The sequence below is a fragment of the Vicugna pacos genome, chromosome 12 (genome assembly GCF_048564905.1).
Source record: "Vicugna pacos chromosome 12, VicPac4, whole genome shotgun sequence".
Classification (NCBI taxonomy): Eukaryota; Metazoa; Chordata; class Mammalia; order Artiodactyla; family Camelidae; genus Vicugna; species Vicugna pacos.
In genome coordinates this window covers 9,088,869-9,102,519 of record NC_132998.1, presented here as the reverse complement: position 1 = coordinate 9,102,519, position 13,651 = coordinate 9,088,869, and the positions used below count along the sequence as shown (strand labels likewise).

At 54.5% G+C, this 13,651-nt stretch overlaps 1 protein-coding gene and 1 long non-coding RNA gene across 9 annotated transcripts in view; one reads left to right on the top strand and one right to left on the bottom strand.

The window, feature by feature from the left end:
* The window catches only part of LOC140700099 (uncharacterized), an 18,135-nt gene extending 15,784 nt beyond the window's left edge, over positions 1 to 2,351 (bottom strand). For all 5 annotated transcript variants that reach the window (XR_012078307.1, XR_012078309.1, XR_012078310.1 and 2 more), the window contains exon 1: positions 2,269 to 2,351. This is a non-coding gene — a long non-coding RNA (uncharacterized lncRNA). The remainder of the gene's footprint in view (positions 1 to 2,268) is intronic.
* PDE1B (phosphodiesterase 1B) overlaps positions 1 to 13,651 on the top strand; it is a 25,729-nt gene extending 12,078 nt beyond the window's left edge. For 2 of the 4 annotated variants that reach the window (XM_006203101.3, XM_006203102.4), the window contains 14 exons: positions 3,540 to 3,653; positions 4,571 to 4,753; positions 4,894 to 4,960; positions 5,305 to 5,421; positions 7,564 to 7,704; positions 8,115 to 8,215; positions 8,298 to 8,423; positions 8,543 to 8,644; positions 9,634 to 9,754; positions 10,058 to 10,139; positions 10,485 to 10,593; positions 11,008 to 11,138; positions 11,641 to 11,760; positions 12,258 to 13,651. In XM_006203101.3, the coding sequence (XP_006203163.2) occupies positions 3,540 to 3,653; positions 4,571 to 4,753; positions 4,894 to 4,960; positions 5,305 to 5,421; positions 7,564 to 7,704; positions 8,115 to 8,215; positions 8,298 to 8,423; positions 8,543 to 8,644; positions 9,634 to 9,754; positions 10,058 to 10,139; positions 10,485 to 10,593; positions 11,008 to 11,138; positions 11,641 to 11,744 (1,498 nt within the window). In that variant the 3' untranslated portion in view covers positions 11,745 to 11,760; positions 12,258 to 13,651. Of the gene's footprint in view, positions 1 to 2,438; positions 2,497 to 2,668; positions 2,748 to 3,539; positions 3,654 to 4,570; positions 4,754 to 4,893; positions 4,961 to 5,304; positions 5,422 to 7,563; positions 7,705 to 8,114; positions 8,216 to 8,297; positions 8,424 to 8,542; positions 8,645 to 9,633; positions 9,755 to 10,057; positions 10,140 to 10,484; positions 10,594 to 11,007; positions 11,139 to 11,640; positions 11,761 to 12,257 lie in introns of those variants that run through there. The other 2 variants (XM_072972692.1, XM_072972691.1) reach the window with 2 other exon arrangements.

The window sequence follows — 13,651 nt, the reverse complement described above, 5'->3', positions numbered from 1 at the left end:
GGCTAGAGGAAAACTGACGTGAGTGGGGAAGTAGGACTTCCTGCAGAAGCTTGGTGAGGTGAGGACTTTGGGTGGGTCTGAGGAGATCCTAACTCTGAAGGACGTTAGAATCAGAGAGGCCCTGCCAGGCCAGGAAGTTTTGTGCAGGAGAGTTATGTAACTTCAGGAGGGGGAAGTGCAGCACCTGGATCCCTCCAGCTGCCCAAGTCCAGGTCCCCTCCTTGGACTCCCCGTTTGTCAGATTTATCCTTTTCCTCCCTCCTCTTCCTTCTGGTGTCTGGATCATGTTGGGTTCAGATTTTAACAGGAGCTATGAAAGAGCTCCTGGACAAGATCAAGACGGGGAGGGGGAGGAACTTGGAGGACAGGGTGTGTTGAAAGCCAGCCCAGGACCTCACTCTTCTCCCCAGACTCTCCATTGGAGTTTCAGAAACCCTGGTTCTGAGTTGACAGTTGTGAGCTCTGGCAGACAGCTTCCCGATTAATCTGCCTCCTTTCCCTTTTATTTCTTTAGTGAACATTTACTGAGCATGTTACTGGGTGCTCTGAGCACAGCTGCCAGGATAGACAAATCACCGTCACTGGCATCAAGACACCTCCCCAGTCTATTGTGGGCCACCAAGCACCATCACCCCATGAAGGATGGGTGACTGAGCCGGAAGGAGCTCTGATGCAATGAGGCCCAGCCTCCCTCCAAGCCAGTTACACGATCAAGCTCCTTCTGCCCCAACACCTTTGGTATCTGGGGCATAGTTAGGCTCCAGCAGAGTGAGCTGTAGGCTTGACAGAGATTGACAGGTTGTGCGACCTTGGACAAGTCACTCAAACTCCCTATAAGATGATTGTGAGGCTCAAGTCAGGTAATTATCAAGGCGAGATTACAACCATTACCATTCTCCCATTTCCTCTGTTAAGGGGCTTCCTAATTACCAGCCTCCAACCAAACTAGGGGCACTCTTCTCCACCCGGACTTGGGATAGAGCAGGCAGCTGCTTGTCGGATTTGAAGGGAGTGGGGTGTGAGCTGGGTAGGGCCGGCAGGATGCTGGTCAGTTAATTCCAATTCAGATCACATTTATAGAGCCTCATTGTATCTGCAAGGCCTTTCGAATACATTATTTCATTTAATCCTTGTATTACAGCCCTTCAAACATGGTTTATTATTATCCTCACTATTTAACAGATGAAGGAACTGAAGCTCGAAGATAAAGGTTCTCAAACTTCAGGGTGTGTGAGAATCACCTGGGATGCTTGTTAAAAATGCAGATCTCTGGACTCATACCTTAGAAATTCTGGTTCAATAGGTATGCAGTGAGGCCTAGAATCGAACAGTTTCACAAGTATCGCAGGTGATTCTGATACTGGTGATCTACGGGCCTCACTTTGGCGGGCACTGGTGAAGAATTAGACTTGCCCAGGGGCTCAGAGCCAGGAAGTGAAAAGTTTGAATCCAGGATTCCTGCCTCCCGGAGCTGCCTCGGGAGCCTGGGTTTCTACATTAGACAAACGGGTGTCTTCCCCGCCTCCCTCCCTCTCTAGGCCCATTGTGAGGATAAAAGGAGATAATGTAGGAGACAGCGCTTTTTAAAATGTAGAGCTGGCAGCATTGTTACAGATTATGCGAATCCATGCAAATGAGCACCCGTGGGTTTGGCTGGCTGTTCACTTTGGGAGCCTGTGCTGGGCTGTGTGTTTCCTCGAGGTGGCTCAGGAAAGAAGGAAGAACTTCGGCGGTGGGCATTGACCCCCAGTGGGCAGAGTTTTTGGCTGTAAAAGGGCTGATGGAAGTGGAAGATTAGGGCTGGGATGGGAATCTGGGGGAGAGGTGGGACCAGCAGCCTTTCTTTCTTCCTGAGTTGTGTGTCTCCAGATTCAAGGGTCCCTGGCCACGGGGACTGACCAGGAGAGGGAAGCCCCAGCTTGTGCCTGGGCCCCAAAGGCCGAGCACACTGTAATCTTTGCCCTGTGACCTCTGAGTCTGCACTCAGGGAGATGCTGGCTCAGTCACCCCTTGCTAGCTCATTGGCCAGAAAACCTTTTGTGCTCTTCAGCCTCTATTCCTCCTCCCTAGTGGAGCCTAAGCTGGGGCTGAGCTTTACTGAACCCTGGGCTCTTTCTTGTTGAACAGCTTGCTGTCTCCATGTGGAGACGGGGCAGCAGGAAGGCTGGAAGTGGGACTTGAAGATAGCCCACCAGGAGGCTCTAGTGTCACCCTTCAACGTCTTTCCCCACTTTTCCCCTTTCCCTTTTGCCCCGTTTGCATTCAGACCTGTCTTCGTCCAGGACTGCTTGTCTCTTAGGTGAGAGCTGGCCAGTGATGCTTCCCGGGGCTGGCTATTTTGGGCGCCCTATTCCCAAAGCTGCTGGGACCCCGGAATTCTAGAGCTGCTTCTGTTCAGGAACGCCATTGTTCTCTCTCCCCCGGCAACCCTGGGAACTGATGCTAATTTCAGCCTCTGGTCCCTGACTCATTCTCTTCTCTTTCCTGACTCATAGGGTGACCTTGGGTTTCTGAAGCCCCTTTCAGTGGGAAATTGTGCTGGCCACCATCTCACCCCACCTTGGTTTTAGGTGGGGTGGGGCAGGGCTGGGGGAAGGAGCCAGAAAGGAATGTTTAATTGCTTACTTTAAAATCACCATCTAAAGTCAGAGAGCTTTGTTTGCTTTGTGACTGCCTGGGCCGGACTCAGGCAGTCACAAACCAGACTTTTAAGAAGCCTCCCTGTTAATCACTGTCCCTCAGAACTGGTGAGTGTAAAATATGAGGGATTGTCTCTTCAGGCAAAGGGTCTAGTAGGTGAGAACCCTGACCCTACCTTCACTACTCTGGATGCCGCAGGGCAGAGACGGGATGGGTACAGCCACCCTTTGCCAGAGGGTGCAACCTGGGGAGGCAGGGGTTAATCCTGCTTTGTCCCGGTTGATGGATTCTGGAATCATAATCCATTAGCTCTGCCTGGATGGAGGGAGGCCAGGCGAAAGCATTCAGATTGGTCTTTGTTCTGTGTCTTTGCCATCCTTGCCAGGGACAGAGGAGCTGTGGACATGTTCCCCTAACCTGCCAAGACCAAGAGACATAATGAAAGAATCCTGGGGGCTCTTTTGATGGCTGTTGATCCCAGAGCCCCGTTTCAGGGGGAAAAAAGCAGTTTCAGCTCTTGGTTATTCAGACTATGAAACAGATCATCCCTGAAACATCACACCAGGGGCTTGTACCTGCCTGATTCTTCTGAGCCTGGGCAATCTAAACAAGAGTTTTCAGGGAAAACTGACTAAAATAGGGTGTTAATGGTCAGAGGGGGATGGGGTCTGTGGAGTCAGGAAAAGCCTGGGGTTTAACTTTAGGGGGGTGGATAAACTTAGTACAAGCCCTGGCAACAGCCTGTGATGAAACACGTCAGCTGCTGTTATTCTATTAGAAAGATGAATGGTTTATGGAAGACTAAGGCTGTTTCTGTAAAATGCGTCCTGTTAGAGGGTATCCTGCTCTCCTGACAAGGAAGCAGCACCTGAGCAGGTTGTCTGTCCCCTCCCCCGCAGGCTGCGCTGCATGGTGAAGCAGTTGGAGAACGGGGAGGTGAACATTGAGGAACTGAAGAAAAACCTGGAGTACACAGCTTCCCTGCTGGAGGCCGTCTATATAGATGAGACGCGGTGAGAGGGGTGACCCTGGGCTGCGGGAGAGACATACACACGGGGGAGAAAGCTACCAGACAGACACAGTCATCCAGGCTGGGGAGTCAGACAGAAAGCTGGAGATCGACACGTGTGACAGGGCCAGAGCAGGGAGGAGGAGGGGCAGGGCAGGTAGATCTATAGGTAGAGATTTTGACAGAGATACAGAGGGACAGACAGAGAGTTGTGGAAATAGCAACAAACACAAGAAGAGGAGAAGACTGTTCCAGAGCTGGAAAGGCCTTACAGCTCATCTGGTCCTAACCTTGCCAGTGGGGAAGCCTTCCAGACTGTTGCTGCCCAGGATGGGGGCCACTGGTCACACATGGCTATTGGGGCTTGAAACGTGGCAAGTGAGCATTGAGACGTGTGTGTATATATAAAATCCATGCTGGATTTCAAAGATTTAGAGAAAAGAATGTCAAATATCTCAATCATGTATTTTATATTGATTCCATGTTAATGATAATACTGTGGGTACATTAGGTTAAAGAAAATTCATTATTAAAATGAATTTCACCTGGTTCTTTTTAACCTTTGAAGGTGGCTACCAGAAAACTTTAAGTGACTTATGTATGGTTTGCATTTTATTTCTGCTGGACAGTGCTGCTGGTCTGTAGCATCCTCCATGGGTGGTACCCATTCCACTGTCTGCTTGAACACTTCCAGAGTTGGGCTGCTCACTACCTCACATAGTGACCAGTTTCATTATTGGAGACATCAGAAAGAGAAACAGAAATAAAAAAGACTTAGCGAAAGAAAGGAAAGCGAGGGTCAGAGGAGGGAGAGAGCCGCTGTGAGAGTTTTCAAGGCGTGGGGTGTGGCTGGGCCCAGGGTCTCTAGACTGTGGAAGCACCTGCTGTCTTTGCTCTGTGACTCCTCTTCTGGGGCCTCAGGCAAATCTTGGACACGGAGGATGAGCTGCAGGAGCTGCGGTCAGACGCGGTGCCTTCGGAGGTGCGGGACTGGCTGGCTTCCACCTTCACCCAGCAGACTCGGGCCAAGGGCCGCCGAGCGGAGGAGAAGCCCAAGTTCCGGAGCATCGTGCATGCGGTGCAGGCTGGGATCTTCGTGGAACGGTGAGGCTTGCCCACGCCCTACCTTGCTCTGCTTCTAGCTGTGTCTCTCTCTCCCAGCCACCTTGGTCTTCCAGGACCCCACCTGATCAGACCCCACCCCCAGACCTCACACCTGAGCTTCTTTTCTTCCTCTCCCTCAGGATGTTCCGGAGAACGTACACCTCTGTGGGCCCCACCTACTCCACTGCGGTCCTCAACTGTCTCAAGGTGATCCCTGGGTTTTCAGGCAAGAGGAGGAGTTGGGGGATGGAAGAGTCATTGGGGCAGTCATACTCTTTATGGGGTGATTTTTGCCTTCCCTTTTAACTGTTGTTTCCATGTTCCTCAAAACAACTTTTGCCCACCCCAGAGGCCAATTCCTGACTTCTTGTCGCTCCATATGGAGAGATATCTGGGAAGAAAGAGGGCCATTTCACCACTTCTTTGTTTTCCTGCTTCTCAAGCCTCTGTAATCATCGGGAAGTCCTCCTTGAAGTCTAACTGCAGCCCTTGCTGCTGCTGGGATGTCCCCCCTTGGGAGTCTCTCTGTCTAGTTCCTTGTTTCTTCACAGAACCTGGACCTCTGGTGCTTTGATGTCTTTTCCTTGAACCGGGCAGCAGATGACCATGCCTTGAGGACCATTGTTTTTGAGCTGCTGACTCGGCACAACCTCATCAGCCGCTTTAAGGTTGGGAGCATCCTAGCCCTGCCTCCGGGCAGGATTCTCCACTCCCATTGCTCCTGTTCTCCGAGAGTCCAAACGGGCGGATTCCACAGGCTCCTTCCCTCCCTCCGTCTCACTGTCAGGGATGTCTCCCCATGCCCATCCTAGTCTACCTTTTCCTTCACTCCCTGCAGTCCCAGCCTCTGACTTGATTTATTGCTTTCTAGGGGAAGATTCTAGCCCTGCAACTGTCCAGCCTAGGAGCCTGCCCTTTCCCCATTCACTTTGTCCCCTCACTTGCCCTCCCCGGTCTGGCTGCAAGTCCAGCTCCCTGTTTCAGCCCTCCTGCCCCCTGCCCGTGCACACGGGCAGCCTGGAGTCCAGATGCTGTCAGCCGTGCCCTGCGGGACTAGCACCTCTCCATTTGTTTTGGGGGCGGGGCCTCTCCCTCCCCTCTCCCTCTCCTCCCCCTCTCCTCCCCCTCCAGCTCTTGCCTCTGTCCAAGGAATTTTATGGAGAGGATCAGCTCTTGGCAGGGCTAGGTAGGGCTGTAGGTGCGCAGGGAGGGTGTGAACTCATTTGCTCTTGGCTGGCCAGGAAGAATATGGGATTAAAGTCCTCTTCAGATCCCTGTGCCAGAAGGTTCTTTTGGGAACAGGAGCTGGAAAAGAATCACTTCCATGTGGGAAAACCATACTTGGAGGTGGAGGGTGAGGCAGGGCCAAAGAACCACAAAGGGGATATTTGTTCAGCACTTACGTGGGGCTCACAATAGACGTTAGGGTGGAGGAAAATGCATGTGTTCTGAGGGGCATGGGGGCGTCAACGGAGTCCAGTTGGAGGGCCCCTCTCAGAGGGCTTCGGGGAGTCACCAGGTCACCCTCTGCCTCCACTTCACTACAACAGACTATTGATGTGTGAGAGCCTTTCTTTGACTCCGCCTTTTACAACAGCTCCCCAGAGGGTTTCCAGAACTTTCCTGAGATGCTCAGCTGGAAGTTTCCCCAGTGCCTCCCTGAGGCCTGTTCCTCTGCAGTTTCATTTTCTTCTTTCCAATCCTGCCCTCTCCAGGACAGAGAACAGCAAGATCCTCTTTTTCCTAAGACTTTTCCCAGCTCTTGTTTCCCAGCTCCAGACTGGTTCTCAGACTTCCTCCAGACACCAAATTCTCCTACTGGTGCTCCCTCACTTGGAAGGATGGTTGTAGGGGACCCCAAGAGTAACTGCGTCAGGTTGGGTTTGGCCCAGCCCCAGCCTGCTTTGTTCCAAGGCAGTCGGAGAGGGACCTTCTCGCTCTAGTCCTCTCTCCTGGTAAAGACCCCTTGTCAAGCTCCATATTCCTTTCCTGGGCACCCGGCCCCTCCCCTGCTCCTCCCCTTCCCTTCTCTTCCTCCAGGGACGCCATGGCAACAGAAAAGCAAGGGCAGTTGTCATGGAAACGGTCCTTTAAAATTCCCTGAATTTGGGGCACAGCCCTCCAGGGGTGGGGGCCGGGGATGTTAGGGTCTGACTGACTAGTGGCACATCTCCTGTGCCTCACCCCTACTGCTCATCTCTGCAAGTCCTAAACCCTACTCTCCTCCCAGTCTCAGAGGAGCCTTGGGTCTTTGAAGGAGGCAGTTGTACCCTCTGGGCGTATGCAGAGACTGAGTGCTTGAGAGTGTGTGGTGGAGGTGGTGGGTAGGGAATGTTTCTCAGAGGAGGGAGTGATCCGCATCTGGCTAGAAGACTGCTCTCCAGGCCATCTGATTCTTTCCCTTGCTTCTGAGCCCCTCTCCATGGCTCCGGGGATGGAGTAGGGTAGTTGGAAGCCAGGAGGGAAGTTTTCTTTCCTTTTCTAAAAAATCTTCAGGGAAATAATAATTATAGCTACTCTTTAGAGAACACTTAAGTGCCTTGTACTTATCTCATTAAACTTAAGGTAGGTGGTATTCATTCTGCAATTAAGCATCTGAGGCACAGAGAGGCACGTGACTTGCCCACGGTCACACAGCCAACAGGTGTAGAGCCAGGATGTGAGCCAGGTTCACCGATTGAGGGGCCATCATCTCCCCTGCTATGTTGCCTTCTAAAGAAAGAGGGCCTTGCTGACCTTCATCCTCGGCCACCCCCCTCCCCAACTCCCGCACACCCTCCACGTGTCTCAGTTTCCTCCTCCTCCTGCAGATTCCCACTGTGTTTTTGATGACTTTCCTGGATGCCTTGGAGACAGGCTATGGGAAGTACAAGAATCCTTACCACAACCAGATTCATGCAGCTGATGTTACCCAGACGGTCCATTGCTTCTTGCTCCGCACAGGGATGGTGGTAGGTGCCCCGGAGATCGCTCTTCTGTGATTCAAGGTTTTATGGCTGCAGCACTGGGCAGTCTAGACTGTACTCTCATTTCCCTTTTTCTCTCTTTGATTCCTCTCCTTTGGCATCCCAAAGCCTTTACAGAGTCAGATGGGACTTACTCACTCTAGAGAATTCCTGGCTGGACCGTGACTTCATGGGCAGTGCTGGGGACGTGTGCTGGGATGCAGTGGGAATGTTGCCAGTCGGGATGGAGAAGGGTCTTTGGCCATTCTAGGAGCTGAGAAACATGGGTGCATTAGCTCAAGAGCTGGCCTTGAGGAATGGAAGGGCTGGGCTGAGCGTCCAGCCTGTGTGTGGAGGTCTCCGGGCAGCGACTGGCAGAGGCCAGCCTCCTCTCATCCTCTGTCTCTTTCTCCCAGCACTGCCTGTCGGAGATCGAGGTCCTGGCCATCGTGTTTGCTGCAGCCATCCATGACTATGAGCACACAGGCACTACCAACAGCTTCCACATCCAGACCAAGTGAGGGGTGGGGACGAAGCAGGGGCGGGAGGGGCCCAGTGGAGGTACAGAGGGCTGGACACCGTGACCTTGGGCTTTGCAGGTCAGAATGTGCCATCCTGTACAATGATCGCTCAGTGCTGGAGAATCACCACATCAGCTCTGTTTTCCGGTTGATGCAGGATGATGAGATGAACATTTTCATCAACCTCACCAAGGATGAGTTTGTGTGAGCAGACGCCAGGAGTGGGCATCCCTGAGAGACTCCTTACCCCCAAGCCCTCCCTTCCCGCTTTCCGGACCGCCCACCTAGCAGTGCTGATCCCTGCTTGGGTTCTGTCCATTCAGAGAGTTGCGGGCCCTGGTCATCGAGATGGTGTTGGCCACAGACATGTCCTGCCATTTCCAGCAAGTGAAGACCATGAAGACGGCCTTGCAGCAGCTGGAGAGGTGACATCTGGTGGGGCGTGGCTGGGGATAGGCCAGAGTGAGGGGTGTGTGAAATGGGGGCGTCCACATGGGTCATAGGTGTGCCAGGTCTTGACATCTCATGTATGTGACGTGTGTGCCCGTGGCCCGGGCTCGTGTGCGGCGCAGGCAGCCTGTCTGCTGGAGAGCACTTGGGCTGGGGGTCTGAGATGGGCATTCTCATGGCAGCTTCAGGACAGGCTTCTTCTGGAAAGTTGCGAAAATCATTCAGCCTTCTGGACTCGTTTCCCTACCTGTGAAATGTGAAAATGATATGCCTCCCTCCACGACAGCTTGCCACCAGTTTCTACTCTAAGCGGGCCGTTGGGAGAGTCGTGTGAGGTTAAATGAAAAAGCACAGAACAAATGCCGTAATTACATCTAATGTTGCTGCAGAGTGGGTGGGAGTATACAGATGTAAGAGAGAGCAGGCTGTGTTTGTGTGTGGCCTAAAGGTGTGTGTTATTGTATGGTGTCCGTGTGGGGGAGAGTGTGCAATGTCAGAGCGTGGCATTGTTGGGAAATAACAATAATCGTTATAATAATAATAATTACAGACAACATCTACTGAGCACTTATTAGGTGCCAGACACTCTTCTAAATACTTTTATGTTGTATGTCATTTAATTTTCAGAACAACTCTGTGTGGCAGATTCTGTTATTATTTCCACTTAGGATTGAGGAAAATGAAATATGGACATTTTAAGTCACTTGTTCCGTGTCACATAGCTAGAGTGTGATAGGTATAGTGGGGATTCGAACCCAGCTCTTTGACTCTGAGAAGCTGGGCTGCTTCCTATACATATATGGGTGTGTGTGTGAGTGTGTGTGTGTGTGACGTGTGTGTGTCGAGCCTCAGAAGGTGTTTGAAGTTAGGTCTGAGAGAGGGCGTGTGATGAGAAGTTAGGCGTGGTCCGGGCTTCCCTTTCCTAAAAGATCAGTCTCCCTTCCCTTGTCACCTGCCCCGACAGGATTGACAAGTCCAAGGCCCTGTCCCTGCTGCTCCACACCGCTGACATCAGCCACCCAACCAAGAAGTGGGCGGTTCACAGCCGCTGGACCAAGGCCCTCATGGAGGAATTCTTCCGCCAGGTCTGGGGCAGCTTTGCCCGCCCTGCCCACGGGGACTCTCCCCTTTGTTCTCCGAGTTCCCTGTTCCTACTCCAGCTCTCCATTCAGCTGCCTGCAGCTGCCGACCTGATCCCGAACCTGTGGGATCAAATGTATCTCTGCAAAACCTAACAGTCATTGCCAACAGAGGCATTCCGTTGGCATGCCACCCATTTTTAGGTCAAAGGCACAGAGATCCCTCTTCTCCCCCAACAGCCCCTACTGCCCCAGCTGCACCCCAGGCTGGTAGACTGAGGTGCTTTCCTGCCTTGTCTGCTCCCGCAGGGTGACAAGGAAGCGGAGCTGGGCCTGCCATTTTCTCCGCTCTGTGACCGAACCTCCACGCTCGTGGCGCAGTCCCAGATTGGTGAGTGTCCCTTCTGGCAGGGAGGAGAGGGTGGGGAAGGGGGGAGGGTGCCTTCTGGGCCTGCATCAGGACTGCTCCTTGTCCCCATCCCTCAGAACCATAATTCCAGTCAAGGTGAGCCTCCTGTGTTGGAGCATGGGGTCCTGGGGTGGAGCGCCAGGGTGGGCAATGGTGGACAATGATGGGGAGGAGTTGACTGGGTCACAAAGACATCGTCCCAAAGGCTGCCCCCCTGGGGAACTTCTCAGCCCCAGGTGCCCCTGTTTTACATGCAGTCGGGGGCCACAGCCGCGCCCGCCATAGCCCGGCCCTCCAAGGCACACGTCGTGTCCCCCTGCCCTGCAGGTTTCATCGACTTCATCGTGGAGCCCACGTTCTCTGTCCTGACGGACGTGGCTGAGAAGAGTGTCCAGCCCATGGGGGATGAGGACTCCAAGTCTAAAAACCAGCCCAGGTGAGGGTGGCCGGGGTAGCCAGGAGACCCCAGAGAGGACCGACTCCCGGGGAGGAGGCTCAGGCCTGGCAGGGGTGTGGAGAGGCAGGTGACTCCCAACCAGGGAGCTCCTCTGCCGCGGGTCACACGTTGGGGCAGGAGGCTGGGGGCAGGGGGTGTGGCTTGCCCGTGTTCCCTCTGCTAGATTTGCTTTCTTCCATTAGCTCTGTCTTTCTGTGAATCTGCTTTTATTTTCCTTCTAGTAGGAGGGAAGGTGTGGAGAGGGCTGGGGGCCGGGGGCCGCCTAGCAGAAGGAAGAGGGGACAGGTCTCCCTGAGGCTCCCGGTCCTCCATCCCTCCCGCTCTGAGGGCTGTGGAGGCCGTCCTGGAGGAGGCAGGGTCTCATCTCTGCCATGTGGGGGGTCCTGCTTCTAGTTTCCAGTGGCGTCAGCCTTCTCTGGATGTGGAAGTAGGAGACCCCAACCCTGACGTGGTCAGCTTCCGCTCTACCTGGACCAAATACATTCAGGAGAACAAGCAGAAATGGAAGGAACGGGCAGCAAGCGGTGGGTCCTGTGGGAGGTTGAGGCCTTGTGGGCAGGATGGCTAATGGAGCAGCAGCAGGTCCATTTTCCTTAAGCCCCATGAGCAAACCTTTGTCAGATTCCTCCCCAGAGTTGGGAAAGAACTGATCAGGCTGCATTAGATCATGGGAAGGATGGACTGACTGGCCTGGACTGTTCTAGAAGAGGGACTGGAGAGAGGAGGGGGAGAGCCAGAGCCCACAGCTAGAGGGACCTGGTGCACACTGCGGTCTCTAAGTGGTGCCCTGTGCATGCGGGTAGCCTGGTGGCCCTGGCTGAGACACATCTTCCCTAATGTGCGAGTTGAGGGGCGTGAATTTCAGCAAGGCTGGAGAGGCTGTCTCCAAGTGCGCCTGGGTTGAATGGAGCTTAGCTTGAAGAAGGGGGATGGGTGAGAACCCCTTATTTTTCTCCACATATTCCTTGGGTTTGGGGGAAAAACACTGCTTGGTCTGGTCCCAACTTCCTTCATGTCCCTCCGCAGGCATCACCAACCAGATGTCCATTGATGAGCTGTCCCCCTGTGAGGAAGAGGCCCCGGCCTCCCCTGCCGAAGATGAACACAACCAGAACGGGAATCTGGACTAGCCTGCGGCTGGCCCAGGTGAGCTCGTGGTGGTGGACAGGGAGGGGCCTGAGGTTCCGCAAGGAGGAGGGAGGGCTGGGTGTCCAACAGACATCTTTGAAGGGTCGTCTCTGTGGTTCAGTGGATGTGAGGTTCTCCCTCTCTCTTTCCAGGCAGGATAAACACATAGAACTGAGCCAGGGCGTGAGTGGGAGGCAGGGAAGTCCTCCCGCCTCTTCTGTCCCAGCCTCTGCGGGGAGAGAGGCGGTAGCTCCTCAGACTGGGGTGAGGCCTGTGTGGCTCCTTTGTGCGGGTCCGGGAGAGGAAGCAGCCAGGGCGCGAGGCTCTGGGAGGTCAGCTGGGCATGACTTCCATTCCAGGCCCCACTCACATCCTCGCTGAGCACATTCTGCGGGGCACTTTTTGCACAACTAGATGTGAGACTGAGTGGGGATCCAGTGGGTCGTGGGGAAGGTAAGTCAGGCTGGAGATGAAGGTGGAGATCAGAACACTGAGGCGTCTCCCTCTTCCCCCAGGTCCTCACCGAGTCCAGAGTGTTCAACGTCATCAGCACCATCCATCGGGACAGGCTCCCCCATCTGTTCCAAGGGAGCATGGCGGTCACGGAACAGACAGCCCACCCGAAGGACAAATGCCAGAGACTGTGGGGTTGAGGGAAGGGCCCCTCCCCACCCGACACCCACTGGGGCGTGCTTTAATCTCCCGTCAGCAAGACTGGGGAACTTCAGGCTCCCAGTGGTCACTGTGTCCATCCCCCCACCTCTGGACTCTCCCCGTGGCCAGATGACTGGCTGGACGAGAGCTTCCTGGAGGCTTCCCAGGGCCTGGGGGGAGGGTCAGAGATGCCAGCCCCCTGGGCCCTCCCCTATCCTTTTTGCCTCCAAGTTTCTAAGCAATACATTTTGGGGGTTTCCTCGGCCCCCTACCCCAGATCTTAGCTGGCAGGTCTGGGTCCCCCTTTTCCTCCCCTCGGAGGGCTGGAATAGGACAGAGAGATGGGGGTTTTCAGAGCCCTATGCATGGGGAGGGGAGTGGGCTTCTTCAGGGTGTGGTACCTTTCTAGGGCCTGGGGGTGGGGGGCACCCTGTTTACCCCAGGCTTGCACTGCTTCAGCCCCATCCCCAGACTGGCCCCCAGCAGTCTTCCCTCTCCGAAGTGGTGACCGGGGGAAGAGGAGCCACTGGGACCAGGAGCTGAGAGGAGGTCTTTCCTGGGGTCTGCAGGGACTCTGGACTGGTCTAGGCCCCTGGGGCTTGTCACCTGCTCTGGCCAAATCCTGAACCCTTTGCCTCCTTCCTCTCCCCTGGGGCCGGGAGGTTCCTATCCGACCAATGTCTGTAAAGTGCTCTGAGGTCTCCCCAGCAAAGCACCTTTAGGATGCATCCTATGAGCACAGGTGGGAGGGACCAGCTGGGTTGGGGTCAAGGGTGCATGGGGAGGGCGAGGTGTAACCCAGTAACCCTGTGTTGCAAACAGAGAGGGTCCCTCTCCTCCCTCCCAGCACTGGCCCACTTACAGGTGCCAAGAGGCCCCTCTCCGGGGCAAATGGGGGAGTGGAGGGGGGCAGATGGGGAAGAGCTCAGGTCTGCTGCTGTCAAAAGTGTCCTCTGAAGAGAGCCCAGCCAGGCCTCTGCCCCTTCCTCTCCTCAGGCTCCTCTCTTCCCGCTTTGTCCCCAGAAAGTTCCAGGTCCAGGCGACTGCCCCTCCTCCTTTCTTGTAAATACCAACCATGCATTTGTACAGTGGGCCTGTTCATGTGAAGTCATATCCACGGTCTCTTAGACCTGCCACCTGCCACTTGTCCCTCCTGCCCCACCCCTAGTGGGGCAGAGACGCATGTGACTCACCCCTGCCCTTGGACTCCCAGCACCCTGCTATCACCAGAGGTCAATAAAGAGGAGAGACCAGG